We start from the raw sequence: 23,407 nt of genomic DNA, 5'->3' as shown, positions 1-23,407 counted from the left end.
CTGCCCCAAGCTGCTTCCTCCGCCCCTGCATGTTTGCCATGACTGACGTGCACTCTGGAGGTTGTAGCTGAGCTCACGCCACAGTGGACGCAGTAGCTCAGTTAAATTCTGGGGAGTTGTGGACATTAACATTTAATTAGGAAAGGTTTGCTTTAAAGCAGGTACCAACATTTAGACCAGAATGAGGTATTTAATACTGCTACGTACAGATACTACTTACACATTTTCTACCGTAAGTAATAATAAGAAAGTTAAGTCTCTTTCTGCTGTTTTATTCTGATCAAGTGAGAATGTACTTTTTACACAGGGATCTTCATTCCTATTTATTGGGAGACCAGGAAGAAAATGAGAACAGTGCAAATCAACAAGTTAACAATAATCAGCATGCTCGAAATAACAACGCTATTCCCGTGGTGGGCGAAGGCCTGCATGCAGCCCACCAAGCCATACTCCAGCAGGGAGGGCCTGTTGGCTTTCAGCCTTATCGCCGGCCTTTAAATTTTCCACTCAGGGTAGGTACTGTAAGAGTTAAGCAGAAGTCAAGTTTATTCAAATTCCTTTGAGAAATTGGTGCTGTTATTAGTGCTGTTAGCATGTAGTCCTCTATATAGACATATCTTACAGTCTCCTGACAAGAACCCCTAGTCCTTCCATTAGTAGGAGAATATATGTAAATGTCAGAGAACTTGATCAGATTTTGGAGATGGATCATAGGGGTTGAGATTCTGTGTGCTTTTGCTCCCTGTTTGAAAGTAGCAGCATTGAAGACCCTAGTGAAAATAAGAAATTAATGTTATTGATCTATGTCAGCTATGTGTCCAGAGCTGGAATGGGCATTCTGATGTTTTTCCCATTTACTCTCCATCCCATTACTACAAGGGAGTAGTCGTCTCATGTTTACATCTGATGTAACTGAAGACAAGACTGGTTAACGAAGCAACTGCCTCCCGACTCCCACTAAAAGTGTTCCTGACAAGGATCGTGGTGGGGGCTTTTGTGTTGTTAAATTTGATCGTTAGGTCTTGGTCCTCACCTCACTTGCGATACGGTGACTTGTTGCACAGTCAGTCAGTCCTTGCTCCACAGAATGCTTTCTCCAAGGGCATCCAGGAGTCTTTGTGGAGGAGGTGATGCTTTTAAGTTTCTCAAGTTAGGCCAGACAGAGAATAAAATGGAAAAGTGGAAGGGCACTCCACGCTTGTGCCAAACCAAGAGGCAGGCTGGTAGGTTTGGGAATTAAGTGTATCTAGAAGGTTGGGTGTGCAGGTGAGCATGAGAGACGGGAGGAGTCCTGGGAGACGAGGCTCTGAGATGAGCAGAAGGTGCTTCCTGGCCCAGGTCAGAGAGAACTGATAGGAGGTTTCTCAAGCAAGGACAGCCGACAGCCTTAAAGGCTCCCCTCAGAGTGTGGGTGTAGGTCTTTCTCCGTCTTCCCCCTAGAGCTCTGCCCTCTGGGCAGGGGAAGGGGGCTGCTGGTAAGATAGAAGGCGAGCAGCAGTTGTTCCTTTTCTGCCCACAGCCGCTGCTTTTCTCTTAGTGTACTGCCTTTTATCTGCACTTCTCAGTACAGCCACATGTAGTACCAGCTACGTGTGGCTGTTTACGTTTAAACTTAATTCAAAGTGAATACAACTGGTAAGGATGTGGTGTGATGTGTTAATTACTTTAATGGTGGGAATCCCTTTATAAGGTGTACTTGTAGTAAATCCTGCTGCACAATTTAAATACAATTTTGTGAGTTATAACTCAATAAAGTAAAAAAAAAAAAAGGAAAAAAAAAGTACTTTTCTGGTAGGATTACACACCAAATAAATACAGTGTAAAATTTCATGACTCGTTCCCACTGACCCTGTGTCAGGTGCTCAGTGGCCACTTGTGCCAGGGGCTGCTGAGTCGGGCAGCGCAGATTCCATCGGTACAGAAAGTTGTAATTGGACAGCATTTTCCTTTCATGAAAACTTGTTTTTGAGAATTTGATTATAAAGTGAATGTTTTTAGTTTTAATTAATAGGTAAAATTAAAGGTGGTTTATTTTTATGCATTCTGATTAAAAAATACATTTACTTGTTACTTGCTGATCTATCAGATTATATGAAAATAGACACTTTGGCTGAAATTATAGGTAATTTTACCTAAAATAAAAATTCCCTTTTATGTGAAATGGAAGAAAACCTAGAAATATAGGCAGTTTCTTTTTGTTGGGGGAATTGTGCTGACTTTTTGAGGGGTGTCATGAAATACGTTAAGCACATACAAACCATTTATGTAGTCTTGTGTTTTGCCTTGCAGATTTTTTTGTTGATTGTCTTCATGTGTATAACCTTACTGATTGCCAGCCTCATCTGCCTTACTCTACCAGGTACGAGCTAATGATGTGAGATGCTTTTTATCTCTTTCATTGAGTATAAACTTGAAATAGTTTGCCCTTTATTTTTGATTGAATATGAAATATGATCTTTCTAGGTTTCTCCCTCTCCTTGGAATCATTTGTATTGGAACAGAGGGGAGAATAATATCAAGACCCAATTCCTGATTCATTTTTAGAAGTAGAGTATGTGTGGTGACTCTGGTTTTTTGGAGATAGTCTCTCTATAGTATGGGTTTTCAAAAAGTTACCTGTGTGGCTTTAATAATTTTTTCAAGCCAGTCTTTTGATGTTAATTATGTTTGCCCTCATTTTATCCTTCCGGTCCACTCTGTGGTGTTACTAGACACTTTATGAAGCCATACTGTTTCCCTGTATCATCTGGTATTCACAAATAATAATCTTTAAGTTTCAGGTAGACACGTTTCCTTCTCTAACAAGTAAGACACTGTGGGGTGAATATAATAGTTTATCATGTTCTGCAAAGGCCAGAGGTAAATGGGGTTGAGTCTAAAGCTAAAGCTAGTGACAAAGTCTCAGGAACAGCTTGTCGCCCCCACCCTCCCAGTTAGTGTGTATAGTAAGCCAAAACATTCTGAATCATCCTGATACATGGTAGCTGCTTAAATAATCATTAAGTGGAAGATACTTCTCATCTCTTACAAGCACGTAAATGTATACTGAGTTGTTATCTTGATGATAGCACTACCTCTACACTTTTATAAATTAAATTTGTATTAAATACTTGAGTTTTTCCATGAGGGCTAATAAGGTTAGGAGAGAGCAAGTAGGAAATACAGTTTGAAGTGAGGTTTCTAAAAATAATGAGAATATTCTCTAATTTGTAGGAATTGTGATTTAACTTAAAGTGGTGGCAAAATATAAATTTTTTTTACATGTTTCTGAATAAAGACTTTGATCTTTAGACCTATACTGAGAGCTCAGTATTCGCCATAATCACTGCTCTTGAGATGACAAAATGTGATTAATGTTTAGGTGCAGTGTAGTAAACATATTGCTCAGAAAACTTCGTTTTTGAATTTTGGACTGCTTTTATTTGTGGTTTTTATGTTCCATGTTCATGTTTTTATCAGAAATATTAAGAAAAATTTAAAAGAAGAGGGCGCCTGGGTGGCTCAGTGGGTTAAGCTGTTGCCTTCGGCTCAGGCTTTGATCTCAGGGTCCTGGGATCAAGTCCTGCTTCGGGCTCTCTGCTTGGCAGGGAGCCTACTCCCCTCTCTCTCTCTCTCTGCCTGCCTCTGTTTACTTGTGATCTCTCTCTGTCAAATAAATAAATGAAATCTTTAAAAGAAAAAAAAAAAGAAAAATTTAAAAGAAGAAAACATAGTTCAGTACCTGAATTTGGCAGTGAAAGTACAACCCAGTCTCACCATCTAATGGGAAGAATATAGTCATATTTAATCCTAGAAATGTTTGGTGTTGTAGTATGCACTGAAGGTAGGAAGGAGGCTGTTTCCCCCCATAGTTTACTTTTCTGATGATATTACTATAAATTAAAGCCATAACCCTGTTCTTTCAAAAACACGTTATTAGGGGCGCCTGGGTGGCTCAGTGGGTTAAAGCCTCTGCCTTCGGCTCGGGTCATGATTCCAGGGTCCTGGGATCGAGCCCCACGTAGGGTTCCCTGCTCAGCAGGGAGCCTGCTTCCCTCTCTCTCTCTCTCTGCCTGCCTCTCTGCCTACTTGTGATCTCTGTCAAATAAATAAAATCTTCTAAAAAAAAAAAAAACCAATACTTTATTAGAAGTATGTGAAATTATGTCTGTCCATGCAACAGTCTATCCATCTATCCATCCATGTGTTTATTTCACATAACATTTATGTGTATTTGTCTTTAAAAATAACTTATCTTCACACCCAGACCCTTTTGTGAGGTTGCAAAGAAGTCTGGTTGCCAGCATTGCAACTTGTAAGACTTAACTATTGAGCTGGTTTCATTCACTTGGAGGCAGTTGGTGCAGTTTGGGTCACTGGTCAAGAGCATGAGCTTTGTCATGTAGGTATGAGTGCAAATCCAGCCTCCACCCTCACGTGACCTTGGATAGTGGCTACTTGGGGGATCTGGGGAGGATTAATGGTATGATATATGGAAAATGCTCAGCATAGCCACTAGCTCCTTTTAGGTATTTGAAAATGATAAATAGTACTGTATTAAGAGGAAATCAGTCCGTAGAAAGATACACAAGACGTTCGGACCTTGCTGTTCTTTCTAGCCTTATGGAGGAGTAACCATGTGAAGAAAGTTACTGTACGAATGATCTTGCCTGAGGCAGATTTTTATACATACATTGTAGAGTTTATTTGTATTAACTTTATCTGAAGCAGTTCTTTAGACACTTCTCAAATCTGTTTTAAGTTTTGGCATATTTGAATCTTCTCTCTAAGAAAATTAATATGATGTTCCTTGATTATTGTGCTTTAAAATGTTATTATGCCCACTTATTAAAATAAGCTTAGTTTTCTGTCTTTTTTTTTTTTTTTTTAAAGATTTTATTATTTATTTGACAGAGAGAGATCACAAGTAGGCAGAGAGAGCGTGGGAAGCAGGCTCCCTGCTGAGCAGAGAGTTTGATACAGGGCTCCATCTCAGGACCCTGGGATCATGACCCGAACTGAAGGCAGAGACTTTTAACCCCACTGAGCAACCCAGGCACCCCTAGTTTTCTGTGTTGATGAATGAGTTAATTGAAAGTTAATCTAATTATTTGTAATGTTCCTAAATTATGAAAGTATTGACAGTAAAATAATAAACAAATTCCCCACTTTTGTCATATTATGTGTATAGTGATTTTATTTGGTGATAAAAACAGTAAGAACAACCTCCTCAATCTTTCTCTTTTCTGAAAGAGCAAGTGATTGGCATGGCCAGTCAGGGTAGATGTCACAGGAGAGCTTGTCCCCAGTGACTTCCTGTGCGTTGGTTGTGCCTTAATCAAATAATTGCATTCTTTAGAGTTTGTGGGGGTTTTTCTTGTTTGTTTTTAATGAAGATATGTTATATCCACATGTGATCTTTTTATTAATGACATAAAATGATGGAAATAAATTGAAAATACTAAACATCAGGATTATAGTTCTTTTTACATAGATAGCTATATATCTCATTTATCAGCCTTTCTGTTTTCAGTATTTGCTGGCCGTTGGTTAATGTCGTTTTGGACGGGGACTGCCAAAATTCATGAGCTCTACACAGCTGCTTGTGGTCTCTATGTTTGCTGGCTCACCATAAGGGCAGTGACGGTGCTGGTGGCATGGATGCCACAGGGACGCAGAGTGATCTTCCAGAAGGTTAAAGAGTGGTCCCTCATGGTAGGTTTTTCTGATAAAGAACTGATCATTTTTGACAGGACTTGTGGAAGTTTTCTTTTTTTTATCAATTTTAAAAATCTTTTCACTTTCGTTTCTTCACTATGCTGGTAGTGTCAAGAGAATTGATTTTTTTGAGTTAGAAGGAATATTCCTTTTAGATGATAGTAGCTTTCTGGTTAATTCTGAGAATCGTGGTCAGATGTTCCAAAGATGTCCAAAGAAACATCTTTGTTTCTTTGGACATCAATCAGTGTCCAAAGAAAATCATCCTGTTAAGTGATCCAGTTACACCCGTAAGTAAGTAGTGCAATTAGCAAAGTTGTTTTGGAAATTTTTAAGGAATAAGATATTCTGTAGAATTTAAAATCAGTTTAAGTGGAAATTTCCCTTTAAGATTTTTTTTTCTAAAATTTGATTTTTTTGATCTATTTGAATATGTAAAATCTTGACTTCAGGATAAAGTTTTGCATGTTTTTCATATAAATGGGATTCCTTTAATTTCACGTTCTATTACTAATTCAAGAATGTCTTGGCTAATGTGAGCGTGTAGTAAGTAATGGAAATTATTATTCAATAAAGCAGTTAGTTGCACAAAGGTGGGTAAAAATGTCAGTGTGGGATCATTGTCCAGGTGTGGTGACTTACTGATTGACTGTGATGTTGGATAGTTCACTGCTTATGCCACTTCTTTCGTATAGCTCGTTTTGTATCTGAATTTAGATTTTCATTTCACTGAAAGGTTAATATTAGTGTTGAAAGAAAAACACAAGATTTATTGCATACTGTGAACAAAGGGCTTTAATTACTATTTAATGCCACAAGATAATGGGACACGTAACTATATTGAAAATACTGAAGTCAGCTAATACCAGTTTTCCTTTGATACTCTTCTTTATCTGTAGTATGCCGTATAAAAAATCAAGTACTGTGTTTTCGCCCTCATCATATCAGCCTCTTGTCGAAACACACCGACGCACTGAGGCTACCTTAAGAAAAAGGGAGGTCCCCAGACGTCAGAGCCACTCTAAAGAATCCTTTCTTCACCAGGATTCTGTAGTGATGCTTTCATAGTTTCTCTTTTTTTCTTTTTGTTTTGACTTTTATTTTTATTTTGTGTTGCTTTGTTCAAATTCTAGAGTTCTGGCTCTAGCCATGTGGCTAATGGCTCCCATAACACAGATACAGGACATTTCTGTCATCATAGTGAGTTCTGTTGGGACCATAGAGGGTTCTGGAGGGAGCCAGTTTGATCAAACTGATTAAGTACCTTCACTGGGATTATGCACAGCCTTCCTATACCAGTCCACCTCAGGGGTCACAAATTGGAATAGGAGCTTGGGATAATCAGTCGCTTTTCTTGGACAAATAGAAGCCTGCCCCTGAGAATGAGATTGAGAAAAACAGCACAGCCCCCTGATTAATATATGTAACCAAGTGAATTTTGTAGAGTTTTATAGCAAAAATGCATAATAATTTCATGCTTCCATTATAGCTTGAGCTTGTATATAAGTATTCAAATTTCGTTTAATGGTGTAACGTAAAATGTATGTGTGGTGATAATATATTTGGTTCTGCTAGGCATCGGGTTAAAGAAGAAAAATAAATTTCCAAGTGGAATAAAGAATTTAGCTAAAAGTCAGAAAGACTCCCTAGTGACATGGCCTCGTTTCCCAATAGATCATGAAGACTTTGATAGTTGCTGTGCTGCTGGCAGGGGTTGTCCCGCTCCTGCTGGGGCTCCTGTTTGAACTGGTTATTGTTGCTCCCCTGAGGGTTCCCTTGGATCAGACTCCTCTTTTTTACCCGTGGCAGGTAAGTGCATGACTTTTGCTCATGATTTTTCTTTGTGGACTTGGAATCAGAAAAATCCTTGTTTTGTTTTGTTGTTTTTTTTAAATGATTATAGGCGGTTTATGTAGAAAAACTCAATATTTTCTGTTGTAGGAACCTTATAAAATCGATTAAGTAATGCATTTTAATCTATTGCCTTCAAAATATGCAGGTCATATAATTCCTGTAAAAGGTCTTTATAGGTTAAAATTCCACTGTTGATTTAGTCTTCACCTGATATTTAAAGATACAGACTACCGTGCATTGATCTTTCCACTTTTTAGTTAAGGTGAGAGCTCTTGCTTCTTTTAGATTTGAGACTTTAAGTAGTAACGTAGAGTTTTTAAGTAATTATAGCATGTTTTCCCCAGAGTAAAAGACTTATTAAAAAGAGCATTCTGATGGAACCTATGTAGATCACAACAGAGATCTTAAAGCTAGTAGGGAAGAAAAATGCTACTTTTCTATAGTATTTAGAGCCAGAAATTAGCATCACAGACTTCAGGTTCTTAAGAGATCCTAGGGGGAAGAGCGAGGCACCGACTTCAGTCATTCAGAGGCTTTTCAGCCTTCTTTGTTTCCTCGCATATATGATAGTGGATTTGCTAGAAATGAAAATTATGTGGGGTGTGTTTCCCTTCCTCTCCTCTCCTGATGAAGAGCCTCCACAAAGACTTCATTTAACAGCACATATTTACGTTAGTGCTCGAATGTGTGCTACAACCCTGTCTTCTGGAACTGCCTCAGACGGAAATGAGGCCAGTGCAGGTCCTTCTTTTCCGCCTCACAGGCTGGAGCTGCTCTGTGACTGGGGCAAGCACAGGTTGCTGTGGCATTATGTGGAAGAGGTGTTTATCCTGGTTTGCGGAGCTGGGATTTGGTTCTCTATAGCAGACAGTGTCTCGGACAACCTGGTGGAGTACAGAGGTGTGGGTAAGGAAGGAAGACAATATTCCAGGAAGGAGCGAGGGGCCACCATGCAGCAAGACAGGGCGTATGTGTGGAACTGCCTCAACCCCTGCGTTGTCTGGATCAGGCTCGGGGAGGAAAGTGGGAAAGAGAGGGAGGTACTGAAGCCCGTGTGAGGTCTTCGTGGGAGAGCCGCATCGCAGTGAAGTCGGGTAGCATCAGGGGTTGAAGGAAAGCTGTTGTTTTACAGAAGAAGGCCAGCTGACAAAAGAAAATCACTGCTTTGCAATAGTTAATAAACAATTTCAGCACGGATGGCTGATCAGTGGATACGGTACCCATCAGGGGAAAGTTGATGGGTCTTCAGTTACTCTCGCTGTCTAGCAAGTTACGTCACGACTGTGTGGCTTAAAACAGACATTTATCGTGTCCAAAGCGTCTGCAGGCTAGAAATCAAGACAGGCCATATTGACTTGTCTCTGCTTCGTGTTTCCTGGGGCCTCAGCTGCGAACACTCAGTAGCCCAGTGTGATTTGAGAGCCGCGCCAGGAAGCCTTCGGAAGCATCGTCGCTCACCTGTGTTGTTGACATTGGTTGTTGGTTTCCCACCAGCTGGACTTTTACCCAGGAGCTGGCCTGGCATCATCAGCTGAGCCTTGGTGTTCTCCTGTCTGGCAGAAACAATTTCACAGAACATCAGCACCACACAAGACCACTCTGTGACCGTGATGGAACCGGACAGAAGCGAGACTCTCTCATAATCATGTCTGAACACAGGCAAAAAAACATGAGCGTTGTCCAAACCACAAAAATGAGAGGACACCCCCCATCATTGGCTGCTGCTTCATTCCCAGCTACCGTTTTAGCCTCAGTCAGTCCCTGCTTCTGGATAGATTTAATAAGAGACCCAATATCGATTACCTCACTTTCTAAAGGATTGGACATAGAGCAAAGCCCTGCTTCCATAAATTTCTCTCTCTTCACCTCAAGCAAACTGACCTACTATAATAAGCTCTCTCTCTGTCTTCCTGAGCACCCCAACTTCCCCACACTGTGTGTCCTTCCTCACTGCAGTGAGTAGTGACAGCAGCTGGCATGGTCACCTATGTGTCCTTGGTGGTCTTGACAGTACCCAACACTGTCGTTTTGCAGAGTAACTGGAAGCTGTCCAGTTTTAAGAATATTTATGTGTTATGACCTAGCAGTTTCACTTTTTCAGATCTGCTGCAAAGGAACATTTACATGTGTGCAGGAAGCATAGCCAAAGCTGTTTCCACCATGTCATTTTTTTAAAATAATGTCCAAAATTATAAGCAACCCAGATGTCCATCCACAGAGAATGACTAAAGAAAGGTGATACATTTTTACTTTGGCCCTTAGTGCAGCAGTTAAAAGGAGTGCAGTGGAGCCGTGTGTTTTGCTATAGGTAGCTTTGAGACATGTTTTTGTTTTGTTTTTAATATTTTATTTATTTTTTTTAAAAAAAGATTTTATTTATTTATTTGACAGAGAGAGATCACAAGTAGGCAGAGAGGCAGGCAGAGAGAGAGGAGGAAGCAGGCTCTCTGCTGAGCAGAAAGCCCGATGCGGGACTCGATCCCAGGACCCTGAGATCATGACCTGAGCCGAAGGCAGCGGCTTAACCCACTGAGCCACCCAGGCGCCCCTCTCAGACATGTTTTTAAGTAGGAGAAATACTCTGGTTGTAGATGGATATGAGCAGCATGGTATCCTTAAAATTCTGGATAAAACTCTAACATTTGAGAGAACGGTTTGCTTTTTCTCCATTCCTGACTCCTAGTTACTTGCCTTCCCTGTGTCAAGCAGTTGTAGCTTTACGGATACTAGACTCTCGGAATTCTAGCAGAGGAACTAGTGTTGTGTGTCCTATCCTGTCAGAAAGGACTGGATATATCAGTGGATCTTTAAAGAGCTTGAACCTGAGCAGACTGTGGACTTCCATCAGGTGAACAAGAACCTCACCTGGGTGTATTCTAGACTCCCAGAGGCCAAAGGAAGGCTGAATCTGGGGGTCGAATCTTCCCTACCTGGGAGCCTGGGACAGTACAGAAGCCGCAGAGAGGCTCTCACCGTGTTCTCTGCAGCGGAGTAGTACCTGCTCTCCCAAAGGTCTAAAGGGCTCAGAGGTCCTTTTGCAGCCCTTTAAGTTATACTTGGTCTGACCTGAACCTCATCGAACCTCAGAGAAAAACAGCAAATGCTTTATCTAGGGGGCTGCGCAGCAGTGGCCAGGCAGAGCAGTCAGACCACGTCCCACGTGACATGGAGCCACTCCCCGAGCCATGAGTGTCCAGTGGAAGAATGAGAACGCAGGCGATGAAGGGGAGTATGTGTTCGCGTGCGCACGTGGCAGAAGAACAGCGAGGCTCTGATGCTCCGTAGCCTGGGTCTTCAGACATTCAGTAGCTGAACTGAAGATGTGGGTAGTCACCACTGAAGTTCAGATTGGGCTCCCGGAAGACCACTGCCGAGCACAGAGCAAAACTGAACAAGTTAGGACGTTACAGGAAAGGGTAAGGGTCTCGGAGAATACATCCAGGGGATTTAACATCCCCTAATAAGAGCTCCAGAGTGCAGAAATGAGGCAGCATGGAATGAAATAGAAAAATTAAACTGAATTGAAAGTCCTGATTCTGTAGGTTAAAGGACTCATCAGATTTGGTGAAGTGGACATTGAGATGAAACTGGTAAGAAAAACACATATTTGAGCATATCTTGGTAAGATTTCTGAATTCTAAAGGTAAGGAGAAGTCAAACTTCAAAAAAGATCATACTGGTAATAGACTTTTTTCTGTAGCAACTCAAGCCATCTAGCAGAAGAGCATCTGTAGACAGACCATTGAGTGGAAGGGGACAAAAACCAAGCTTCCTATACCCAGGCAAAATGTCATTCAGTCATTGGTCTGTAGAGTAAAGAGATGCTTTTAGGATGTGCAGGAATTCAGAGCGTGCGTCACCTTTGACCCCGTTTGAAGAAGATGCTCAGAATCCTGGCATGCCGGATCAGTAGATCAGAACATAAGCCTCGAGATGGCAGACAGTGGAAAGGAAAACCAGTGTGAGCAAAATCCGTATAAAAATGATACGACGTCTTTTCTGTGGGATGTATATGTGTAGATACAGGTAAATGCTTAGCGGGGAAATGTGGAGGGTACGTACCACTATTAGTAGTGGTCATTGCTGGGGAGGAATCAGGATTTAGGCTGGTGGTAGTCACAGAGGACTTCAGCCTTTGCAGACGGTTTTGGATTTATATAAGAATAGATCAGGAGGTGCCTGGGTGGCTCAGTTGATTAAGCGTCTGCCTTCAGCTCAGGTCATGATCTCGGGGTCTTGGGATCGAGCCCCACTTCGGGCTCCCTGCTCAGCGGGAAGCTACTTCTCCCGCTGTCACTCCTTCTACTTGTGTTCTGTCTCTCGCTGTCTCTGTCAAATAAATAAACAAAATCTTAAAAAATATATATATATCTAAATATTACATGTTACCTTTTAAAAAAATACATTAAGGGGCACCTGGGTGGCCCAGTCATTAAGTGGCCCAGGGTTCTGCACGTCAAAATCAGGGATTGAGCTCCGCATTGGGCTCTCTGCTCAGCAGAGAGCCTGCTTCTCCTTCTCCCTCTGCCTGCTGCTTCCCCTACTTGTGCAGGCTCTCTCTGTCAAATAAATACAACCTTTAAAAAATAAATTAATTAAATTAAAAAAAAAAAAAACAGACCCCAGGCTATGCAGGACTTTGTGTGCCATGCTGAGAACTTTGGGGTTGTAAGCAAGGAATTGTCCTCCTGTGGTCTGATTTGTGCTTTAAGATGTCACATTGGGGGTGGGGGTGGAGGTGGCAGTGGCGCTGGTTGCCTGGTGGAGCTCTGGCGTGGGCAGGCTGGAGGCACAGTGGGGAGCCCGGTGTGGCCAAGGAGGTTGTAGTTAACCTTTCAGCAGTACTAGAGCTAGAAGCTTTCTGTGAGCCTTTGGGATAGTTTCTTTAGGCCAAGCATGGCTCCACAGGCTTCTTCTGACGCAGTTAGCTTGGCTAAAACCAATACGGCAGTCCAGGATGGTTTACGACATAAAAAAAATGGTGCTGTGTTATTTATTTGCCTGTCAAGATCTCCGATAACGTTCACACAAGTACCGTAAGTTTCTGAAAGATGCTAGAATTTGTTTTGTTGGAAACAGAGCTTTGGAGGGGGTGGCGTGCAATTTTGCTGGATTTTCTAGTGTAATTTAGTCTTCTGTAAAATTGTTACTGATCCCGCAGAACTGCTGTTTTGAAGTGAAATATGCAAGAAAATTGTATAGCCTCTATACTGGGTTTATTGCTGAAAATGAAAATCTGTTAAATGGTTTTTATTCCCAGGGTGCCTAGGTAGCTCTGTCAGTTAAATCAGACTCTTGATTTCAGCTCAGGTCACCATCTCAGGGTGCTGGGTTCGAGCCCCACAGGGTATCACAATATCAGGCTCCCTTCTCAGTGGGGAATCTGCTTGTCTCCCTCCCCCTCCGCCTCTCCGCCCCTCCCCCTGCCCTCTCTTTTGGTCTCAAATAAATAAATCTTAAATGGTTTTATTTCCCTAGGACTGGGCCCTTGGAGTCCTGCACGCCAAAATCATTGCAGCTATAACGCTGATGGGTCCGCAGTGGTGGTTGAAAACAGTAATAGAGCAGGTGAGCAGAGCCGGCTTTCAGGAGAGACTGGGAGTGGCGGAGGGTTGTGCTCAGCCATCGAGTGCTTATGTTCCATATTTCCACCTTCCTGAGTTTCCTGCACATTTTCTCTAAGAAGCATATATAACTTTTTTTTTTTTTAAAGAAAACAGTTTGCTGTTTTATTGCCATGAATTTTCATCAACCACTCTTAAAATGTCCTTTGTCTGAAGTTTAACCAGTGGCTTAAAGTACCTAAAACCCTATCTAAAGTAAGGCAAAAATTAGCACATGTGGTTTCTTTTCAGGGCAAGAGTTGCAATGTAGACCAGGTACTCCGTTTTCTCAGTGTGTAGTTGAGTGAAGCGGTCTCCGCCCTAGACTGCAAGTGGACGGCAAGGGCGCCTGGGGGCGTAGTGGGCTGAGTGCCCGGCTCCCGGTTTCATCTCAGTCGTGACCTCAGTGTTGAGAGCCCAAGCCCTGGGTCTACCTCCACGCTCAGTGCAGAGTCTCCTTGAGATTCTTTCTCCCTCTCCTCTGCCCTCTCTTGAGTGCACACGCCCTCTCCCTCTCAAATAAATAGAGAAGTCTTCTTAAAAATAAGTAAAGGGCAGAAAAAAGTAGATTGAAAAAGCAAAGCTGATACTGTATTACCTGAAACTGATTGATACAACACTATGTTGTTGACTAGAATTAAAATAAAAACTTAGAAAGTATGTATCCCAGAGCCTTTAAAAATAACAAAAATAAAAAATAAAAACACCGATATTTAAAAAAAAAAAAAGGCAGTGCTGTTTGGGAATATTCTAGCTGCATAGCACCTAAGACTGTTGTATTATGGACCTGTCAGCTTGATCATTGTGGTGATAACCTTGGAAAAAGAAGATGGTGCTTCTGCACTCTGATAATAAGGCTGGAAAGTATGATAATTCACTTCAGGAAGATTTCTGTCTAAAATAACTAACATAACAGATTTTGTTATGTATTACTTTAAATTTTAATTGCCTAGAAAATATATTTGTGGACAGTCCTCTTATCTTTAGGTTAGTGCCAAATGAATTAGGTGTTGCAGTTCTGTAGCAGTAAAGGCACACTTCCTTTTGATGTATAGAAAATAAAGACAGTAGTTCTCAGCTCAGTATGCACAAGAAATTGTCAAAAAAATTCCTGACCCAGAGATTTCTGGAGATAGGGTGAGCCAGGCAGTTGCTGTATGTTTACATGCTTCTCTCCACTTTGGGTCTCCAGGTGAGACTCTGACTCTTGCAAAGGAGGTAGAATAAATCACAGTTTAATCACAGTTGGAGGCTGTGAAACATTGTTGATCTTTGTAATATTTTGCTCTCTGATGCCTTCTTTTCTCCTATATATGTGTAAGTTTGAGTAAAAGGATTGAGAAACACTGGGGTGCCTTGTTGCACTGATTTAAGTACATTTGGGGTAAGTAGGTTTCTTTGGGTTGGAAGCTTTGCCTTTGGAGGGTTAAACTTGTGGTCATGCACATCCGAATGCTCTGGCCCGTTCCTGAGGGATTGGGCTGAGTTGCAGGGTCCTGTGACTGTGTCCAGGAGAAGTTCAGGTGCTGAGGAGAAAACAGGAACAGTACTCTTCTGTTCTGTCCCCCTCTGCATACCATCTTTATTTTCCATTGTTCCCAGAGTTTTCCCACTTCCATTTATTCTTTACTCTGAAGTTCTATTCATTAGAACTTTCTGGGTGATGATGAAAATATTGTAGAAATTTTTGGAAGTAAAAAAAAAAGTTCACTGTAGAATTTTCACAAATCAAAAATATCTTTGATTGTCACAATTTCATTTATACAGGCTTTTCAGAAATGTGTTTCCGATAAAAAGAATGAATTTTTCAGATAAAATGAACGAATAATACAGATCACTCTTACACAAGATATGTGTGCAGTTGTTTCATATTATGTGGTCTTCATAACGTTATTGGATATGCCTGGTATTGTATGGTACAGGACTCGTGTAGTTAGGATTCTAGATTGGAGTCTTATTTCATCCCTTAACAGAGTTAACTACAAAGTCTAAGGAAGTAAATGCATTTCTGTAAAAACTTGTGAGCACCGTACTTATCTTTGTGTTCAAAATATGTCTTGAGTTTGGGAAAAATAACCAACAGATTAAACTTGCTGTGCCTTGGACTCAGTAGAGATTGCTCTGTTAATTGGAGGAATTTGTCCTGTATCCTTTTTCTGATTTTCTTCATCATGTTTCAGGTTTATGCAAATGGCATCCGGAACATTGACCTTCACTATATCATTCGTAAACTGGCAGCGCCCGTGATCTCTGTGCTCTTGCTTTCCCTGTGCGTACCTTACGTCATAGCGTCCGGCGTCGTTCCTTTACTAGGTGGGTAATGCTGGCTGGGGAGCTTGAGAGAGCACCTTTATGACACCAGTGTATTGTTGTCACTTCTGGTATCATAGGCTGTCTGGCTCCATCTGATTGATTTGTAAATAAAAATCTAGCTAAAACAATGATTTTAGAAGGCTGTTTTTCTTAGACTTGATAACTTAGGGCAAGATTTAGAGAATCATAAAGCTCTTTGGTATCGTTTTTTTCTCTACGCAGGTGAGGTGGTATTAACGTTTACACTGTCCCCAAAATAGGAACAGATTTCCTTCAGGTTGTCTCCTGACTAGAAGTGCTGTGGTCCCATACTTGTAAAATCAAGGGAAAATGTTGTTACATTTAATTTTCAGAATGTTCTTTATCATAAAAGGAAAAGCAAAGAGGGGATGGTATTTAGCGATGCCTCAGCAACTAGATATTATCAGTTGTGTGCGGAAGAGTCTCACAGGACCTTAAACATAGCATGTGTTGTGAGTGAGAAGCACAGAGTTTCCCCCTCCAGATCTTTCTCTTCTGAGTTCCCTCTCTCAGTGACTAGTGTTATCCAACAGTCTGCATGAGTCCGAAACCTTATAGGTCATCTGTGTCACCTCAGTCTCTGCCTTCCCTGCTCAGGTGGTCCCGGGGTCCCACTGACCCAGCCTCCAGAACCCATTCTTGAAGCCGGCACCCTCCCCAGGGTTCTCACGTTAACCACAGTGGCCTCCTATCTGGTTTCCCTAATTGGAAGCCACCAGCACTAATTCACTCTCCACAATGACCTTTCTCTTGAATGGGTCCCACTGTTCCTCTTTAGTGAACATCCTCTCATGGGTTCCCGTGTGGCCTTGAAGGCAGCATCCTGCTCCTCGGCGTGTTCACGAGGCCCCTCAGGCTGCGACTGCCGCACTCTGGCCTCGCGCCATTCACACAACGAGCTCGTGTTGCGGTTGGGCACCACCAGCCCCTTTTTCTTGGGAGAGGAACGTGCTTTCATTTCACTGTCCTTCCACTGACGCCTGAGCTTGTCTTTTGGTTTTACAGGTGTTACTGCGGAAATGCAAAACTTGGTCCACCGGCGAATTTATCCGTTCTTACTGATGGTTGTGGTGCTGATGGGGATCCTGTCCTTCCAGGTCCGCCAGTTCAAGCGCCTTTATGAGCACATTAAAAATGACAAGTGAGTCTAGACTTCATTCCTCTAGCTTAAGATGTCTCCTGTATTACTTTTTATTTCTGATGTGATAAATCATAGTTGGGAAGAGTGCTCAGATTCTGGATATATTTTGAGGTAGAATTAACAGGATTCGCTAACAGATCGTGTGTAGGATGTGAAAGGGAATGTTATCAAGGACTTGGTTGGGCCAAGCAGCTGGCAATACAGAGTGTTGTTCATGGAGGTGAAGACTGGGAGAAACGAGGAAGGTGAGGAAGACTGTTTAAATGCCTGCTCCGAATAGTTTTTAGTCTGCTTCCAAATGTTTAGGTCTGACAATCTGTTAAATAGTTGCGGATAAAAATAAGCTGCATGAGGACTCAGCCTGCCTCAGCCCCGCCTATAGCCAGGGGCCCCTGGGCCGCTCTGGCCATTGCTGAGGGGGCTGTGAGGCCCCTGCAGAAGCATCTTGGGCCTGACCTTGGCGGTTGGGATGCTCCGTGACCTGACCTTGGTGAGAGACGGACGGCGGCTGAGGGACACCTTCCGGGGATACCGGTCCTCTGACCTTCCGTGTCCTGACAGAAGGCTGAATCCTCTTCTGCTTTCATGGTGTCGGCAGGGGAAGGAGGTTTGTTACTCTCCCTCCAGGTTGGCCCGGAAAGTTGAAGTGTACACGTGCCGGCTCGTGTCACTGTTAACAACACCTCCATTTTTCTGTGAGCACATTGTGTGGTCACCTTCTTTACTCTGAGGATTCTTAAGAGTTTTTAAGAATGAGATTGAGGATGTTAAGGCTTTGCCAAAGCATTTACTGGCAGTGAAAATACAAGTACACTTAGGCGGTCAGGGTATAAAATTCTGTCCACCACAGAAGAACAGAGGAGGCGGGGTAGGTGATGAAAGTCCGTTTGTGTCACTTCCCTTGTTTAGGCTGACGAGTGAGTTCTGCGGGCGGAAAGCAAACAAGACACAGCCTCGGCTTCTGATGCTTCTTCAGGGCTTGTCCCTCGCCCTGCTCGGCTACCCGCTTGTCCTTTCCCACCACCATCCCAACCTTTCTCGTTATTTTCTGCAGCCCAGCGTACTGTCTCCTCTCCGCATTTGTTCTTCATGTAGAAAACTTGACGTTTAGGCTCGCTGGAGGCCTTGGTTGTGGGGTGTGCCTGGGGCCGGCTGGGGCAAGAGCGGGTGCTGGGCATCAGGGAAAGTGGGGCGTGGGCTCAGAGTCTCCTTTTGCTGCCACTGAGTTACTTTTTGGTCTCGGGCAAGTTAATTTATACCACGTCTCTCGTACCAATGGATATTGCTTATTTGTTGCCATCATGCTAACCCCATTCTTTACATGACTTGGTCTGCTTTGTGATGACGTGTGTGTCAGGTAGAGCCATGTGTGTTACGTTAGCGGCTGTTCAGTTGTCATTGTTTAAAACATACGTAATATCCACACAGTTTAAAACTCCACTGGTTGGTTGGGGAGCAGTGTGGAAAGGAGTAGTTAACTTCTGGAGAAGAATTGGTAAGACAGAAAAAGTATTAAACAGTAGAATCATGGATGAAGCAGCAGTAGGATTTGCGAAATGTTCTAAAAAGTGACATGTTAAGCTACTTGGCATAAACTGCAAAAAGATCTCATTAGGCTCGTTTTTGCTGGCAGGAAAGTGGGGAGTCAAGGTGGAAAGGTGATGGTGAAGAGTGAAAGTTACCACCCCGAGTTTTAGCACATGCCAGGTCTTTGTGGCCATGGTTTTTGTACGCTTCCTGCTTCTTACAGTGAGCATGGAACATGGTACTATTGTTCTTACTTTAATGATGAGTAAACTAGGTCTCAAAGACCCAGCTCCGGCCACCCTGTCCCAGGCTGGCTGCACTCTCGCTCTTGCACGCTTGCACACTGGCTGAGGACTGACGGGGCACTCCGGAGTCTGCAGTGCTGACCCCAGATGGGCACTTGTTACCCTGGCTTCCTGGAGCTCGTTGACACTGTGGACTTGGTCACCCACTGTCCTTCGAGGGTCGGTCAGGCTGCAGGCCGTTCCCATTTAGTGAAGCACACCACTGCTTCTCTGCAACTGCTGCTGTCATCCTGGGGGTATGGTGTCTTGTCATTTCAGCCATGGTCACTCTGTCTCTAGTTCTGCAGCCCTGCACCTTCTGTCCTGTCCTCCCTCTCATCCCAGCACGTGAGTTACGTTCTGGCGCCACAGCCTCCTGCCTTCCGTCCCTTGCGTACGCTCCCCTCCGCCATCTCCTGTCCGACCTCATTGAAAACTTTGCCCTTTGATTTCTCCTTTTGTCTAGAGCTAGAGCTTTTCTGGTTTGCTTACCTCTCTACCCAGCTTTCCGGAGCTCATATTTCTAGTCTGTTTCTTCAGATCTGTCCACTGAGCTGTTTTATAAAATGTCTGTAACAGATAAATCCCCTGAACAAGCTTACTGTGCCTTACCTCCGAGTGTGCTAGTTTGTGAGAAGCCCCTGACGTACGGACCGGAGCCTGTGTCCAGTGCCCAGCATCCGAAAGCTTCCAACGTTTGCCGTTCTCCTGCTTTCCCCACCAGCCGACGCCTCACTGTGAGGTATCTGCTGGTGTACCGTCTGCCAGGCGTTCATTCTAGAGTCCTCTTCCCCACCCAGCTGGGAAGGGTTTTAAGTGAGAGTGATCTGATTTGCATTTAAAAACTGGCTGCTCTTAGGAAGGATGTTTAAATATGTAAGATCATATAAGAGAGTAACCACCCTGTTTTTACAACCTAGATACCTTGTGGGCCAACGCCTCGTGAATTATGAACGGAAATCTGGCAAACAAGGCACATCTCCGCCACCTCCACAGTCGTCCCAAGAATAAAGTGGTTGTCTCAACTACCTTGACCTTCCCCTTGCCTTTACGTGTCCTTTTTTGTGGACTTCTCTCTTTGGAGATTCTTCCCAGTGATCTCTCAGCATTGTTTTTAAGTTAACTGTGTTTGACTTGCGTTCTTGGCACTCAGAGAGCGGCAGTGCAAGGCTCTGCTGCCCTTCCTGCATCTTCCGACATCGTAGCTGTCTGAGATCTGTACATGTGTAAATAGAAGTTCCTGGATACCCTAAAACCTTGGATTAAACAGAATGTGCATTGTACATCTTTAAACAAAATGTATATTAATTTATTAAATCTAGTTGTCACTTTATTTTGGACCTGCTGTGATCTTGACAGGAAACGTGCCACAGAGCCGTAGTGCAGAGGCAAGACATTTTCATGACGTCTCTTGGAGCGCAGTACCATGGTGTTCCTGGCAGTTCTTATTAAGTAAACTGTACACTCTGTCTTTCTTGGCTGTTCAGACCTTACCAAGAACTTGAAAGGAAACAAGTAGAAATCAGCAGTGGAGTGTCTGTGGTAAGAGAACATGAACTCTGCTTCACTGTCAATCGTTTTTTGGAAGTTATTTTGTATAACACCAAAGCTGTTGTACATTTTCTACTGCCTGATTTTTTTTTCATGTGTCTGTGTTTATAATATTGTATAGTATCTTGTGCTAGGTGAGGAAATTATTTTTAATTTTGATAATTTAATATTCCTAGTGATCAGCATTAGGGGGTTGGGGTTTTGTGCTTGTTAGGGGCATGTCTATATTTAGAGAAAACAAGCCCACGAGAACATTTTCATTAGTTCCCTCCAACCCCCCTTTTCCATGCACAGCTGTCTTCTTTTCCTTTTTGGAAGCAATGGCCAAAAGTCATGCAGGATCACAAGTCTTATAAAATAACATCACCAACAATGCATCATACTGGAATTAGAACACACTGAGATGTTTCTTCATTGTAGATGTGGTTTGTGGCCTTCGACCAGCAGCATTAGAGAAGACTGGTTAAAATACCTGGTCTTGCTGGTTAGTGCACCATTGGGGGAGGGTGAGGAAGTACATTTTTCCTCGTTTTCCGTGATTACATCCCAAAGTTTCTAGAACTTTGTGTTTATAGACTAGAACTACAAATAAAACCAACTTGATTTTGCTTGTCCAGACTTAAGCTGGCTTGAGCTGGCCTTTTAACATAGGAGTAAAGAATGTCTTTCATTGGCTATGTGCTATAAAATCTCAGAAAACTGGACACTTATAAACCTGGTTTCCCCTTATAACCAAAGCTTCAAGTAAGCAGTTTAGAGAAATGGAACAGTTGGGCAATGATCCACGTATTTAATGGAAATGGTATATTGCAAGGATGGTGTTTGCTTTTGAATGATAACCAAAAGTTCTCAGAGAAAATGGATAGCATAGGTCTTCAGGAACTCTTAAAGAGTTTCCATATAGTATTAAAATGTCTATAGACTCTAATCTGAAGATTTTTAAAATATTGAAGTCAGCTAAGCATAAGCTACCAAAAAGCAAACGTGTTCTGGTTGTTTTACATTTCAACAGTTTTTCCTGAAGTGGTGATTACTTTACTTTAAAAATACATTTTAAAACATCAGTATCAAAGAAAAAAAAAGCTTGACAAAGGGTTCAGTGTTACACTTTTTGGCATTTTGTAGCAGTCCTTTCTCTTGTATTTGAAATAAGGTCTTTGCTAGCCCTACCTTTACTTAGAAATTTAGTCCTACTTTAAAAAATTAGGAGCATTTTAAAATGTAATGCCACCTGTTGTGGTGTATGTCTATATAAATTGTTCTCTTTGGGAGAAAAATATTATCAATTGGGCATATAACTTGATTATATTAATTTAGTTTCTTTTTTAATTTTTCAGAGAATTTGTAGATCTTGATATAAAGTCATTGAAACATTTATCTGTTTTACTGGGGGGAGATCTAGGCCGATACCATAAAGGATGAAAAATTGTTATGCTACAGAATTTTAAATGAATCTTACCAGATATTTTGTAAAAAAACAAAACAAACAAAAAAACAAAAAAAAAAAAAAAAGAAAAAAGAAAAAAAAACAGAAAAAAAAAAAACCAAACCAAACTTATATATATGAATGTGTATGAATGGCGAAAAGTTGCCCTCCATTTCACTGGCGATAATTTTATCTTGTTGTACTTAAGGATTTCCTCTTGGTTTTCAGTTGTGCTCTGTCCTTTTTTCAATCAGATGAATACTTCTGTAAGGAAAGCGTTTGCTGGCATGATATTTACATGGGTGGCATCAGGATTTTATTATTAACCAGTAGTCTTACAAACATTTTAAACCTCTAGTTCAGAAAGGGCTAATATTGCTGCCCTTCTTCCTGTAGATTTTTTTTTTTTTAATAATAGCGTAGTTTTGCTTCATTTTACATTGGGCTAAAACAGTCTTTAAGAAAGTTAGTTAGGAAAGACCTTTCTGCTTTATTTTTAACTGTTTATAAATTGGAGACAAATCAGCATTTGGGAGTTAGTTCCACATGACCAGTTATCAAATGGCCATAGTATGAAGTGTGCATTTGTTCCTTATTAGCAAATTATGTTTGATTTTTAAACTATTAATACTAATAGTTGAGCCGAAAACTGAAGAAAAATGCCAGTGTGATGTTTATATATAGCTAGCCTTAAAAAGTTCCATGTTTTAGGGGATTTTTTTTCCCTGTTAGTTTGCTGGAGAAACAGTGGAAATTGGACATCTCAATTCCAGATGTAAACAAAAAGCAGTTTTTATTTCAACATTTAATATAGCTGTTATTACTGTGGATTCTTGTCTGTATTTTTTCTTTCCCTTATTCAGGTAATAGAGAATAACTTTCTTAAATGATCTGGTCTTAGAGATGTCATTTCTGTATTGGCAAATGCTATTATTAAAGTGCAACTCTTAAATTGAGGTTGAATTTATGACTTTGTAAAACAGAGTGGACATTTCTCCACTGTATTGTGAGCAGCCCCCACCCCCGTACACACACAGGTGCGCGCACAAGAGTGTAGCGCGAGTCTAAGAACACTGGCACTTTTTTCACCTTCACAAGTTAGCTCCTTATTGTCACTTTCAGGATTGAGTATTTTAAGTTCCTTCCTTACTGTGATTTTAATTGTAAAATTAAATGATTATGTTTAAAAGACTCCTTTAGAATGTTGCCTGCTTAGTTCCCATGGGGAAGAGACAAAAGTAAAATGTCTTACCACCAAAGTAGTATTAAAAACCTTGTGTGTGTGGAGGTCCTCTAACTCCCTCAGTTGGGCTGTCTGTATCTCATTAATTTACCCTTGGCCCCCCCCGCTTTCCCTCTCACCCTCCTAACTGCCCTGTTAAAAGCAGCCATTTTGAGGAAGGGTTTCATTCAAGTCTCCAGCAATACGCTCGGCATCAATACAACGAAGTTAGGATAGTGTATGCCAGTTTTCAGTCCCATCTGTTCTGTATGAGTGCCTCATTCTGTCATGGGAGTAGAGTAGTACCGTAAATGGAAATGGAGTGACTGTAAGGCCTAGGAATGACTGTCTTCAAGGATAAATAGAACACTTAGTTATTTGGGACTTAAGTTTTCTATTAAAGCAAACACCTTAGATACCCAGACCAATTTTATGTGTACATATTCTAAAATGCTCCCTTTTTTATGTGGTTGTTTGTTGCCTTCTAAGTCAAGAGAACAAAATTGAATAAAGTGAATGTTAGTTGTAGCCTAGATTTTTGGTTTGTTTTTGCTTTGTTGCAAGATTGCTTCAGAATTACAGAAATGGGCATTATTAATCAGCATATATAGATGATCTAAGTATTTTTTAATATAATAGTTACATGAGAAAAAGAACTAAGTTACCTGTGATTGTAGTTCTTCTATTCTGTTGAGTTTTAAAGTATATTTGCAGAGAACACATCCCTTCCGCCTTGTCCCGTCCCCGGACCAGTAGACCATCAGCACT

General features: G+C 41.7%; 1 protein-coding gene across 4 annotated transcripts in view; it reads left to right on the top strand.

Annotated features, from left to right (window-relative positions):
* Nucleotides 1-22,373, top strand: part of MARCHF6 (membrane associated ring-CH-type finger 6) — an 82,397-nt gene extending 60,024 nt beyond the window's left edge. For 2 of the 4 annotated variants that reach the window (XM_032337752.1, XM_032337751.1), the window contains exons 19-26: nt 308-512; nt 2,290-2,359; nt 5,498-5,694; nt 7,372-7,506; nt 13,030-13,119; nt 15,335-15,467; nt 16,494-16,629; nt 19,361-22,373. In XM_032337752.1, the coding sequence (XP_032193643.1) occupies nt 308-512; nt 2,290-2,359; nt 5,498-5,694; nt 7,372-7,506; nt 13,030-13,119; nt 15,335-15,467; nt 16,494-16,629; nt 19,361-19,451 (1,057 nt within the window). In that variant the 3' untranslated portion in view covers nt 19,452-22,373. The remainder of the gene's footprint in view (nt 1-307; nt 513-2,289; nt 2,360-5,497; nt 5,695-7,371; nt 7,507-13,029; nt 13,120-15,334; nt 15,468-16,493; nt 16,630-19,360) is intronic. The other 2 variants (XM_032337753.1, XM_032337754.1) reach the window with 2 other exon arrangements.
* Nucleotides 22,374-23,407: the final 1,034 nt, after the last annotated feature.

The sequence above is a fragment of the Mustela erminea genome, chromosome 3, assembly GCF_009829155.1.
Source record: "Mustela erminea isolate mMusErm1 chromosome 3, mMusErm1.Pri, whole genome shotgun sequence".
Lineage (NCBI taxonomy): Eukaryota > Metazoa > Chordata > Mammalia > Carnivora > Mustelidae > Mustela > Mustela erminea.
The sequence above is the reverse complement of the archived record's forward strand: the minus strand, read 5'-3'. Positions and strand labels throughout refer to the sequence as shown.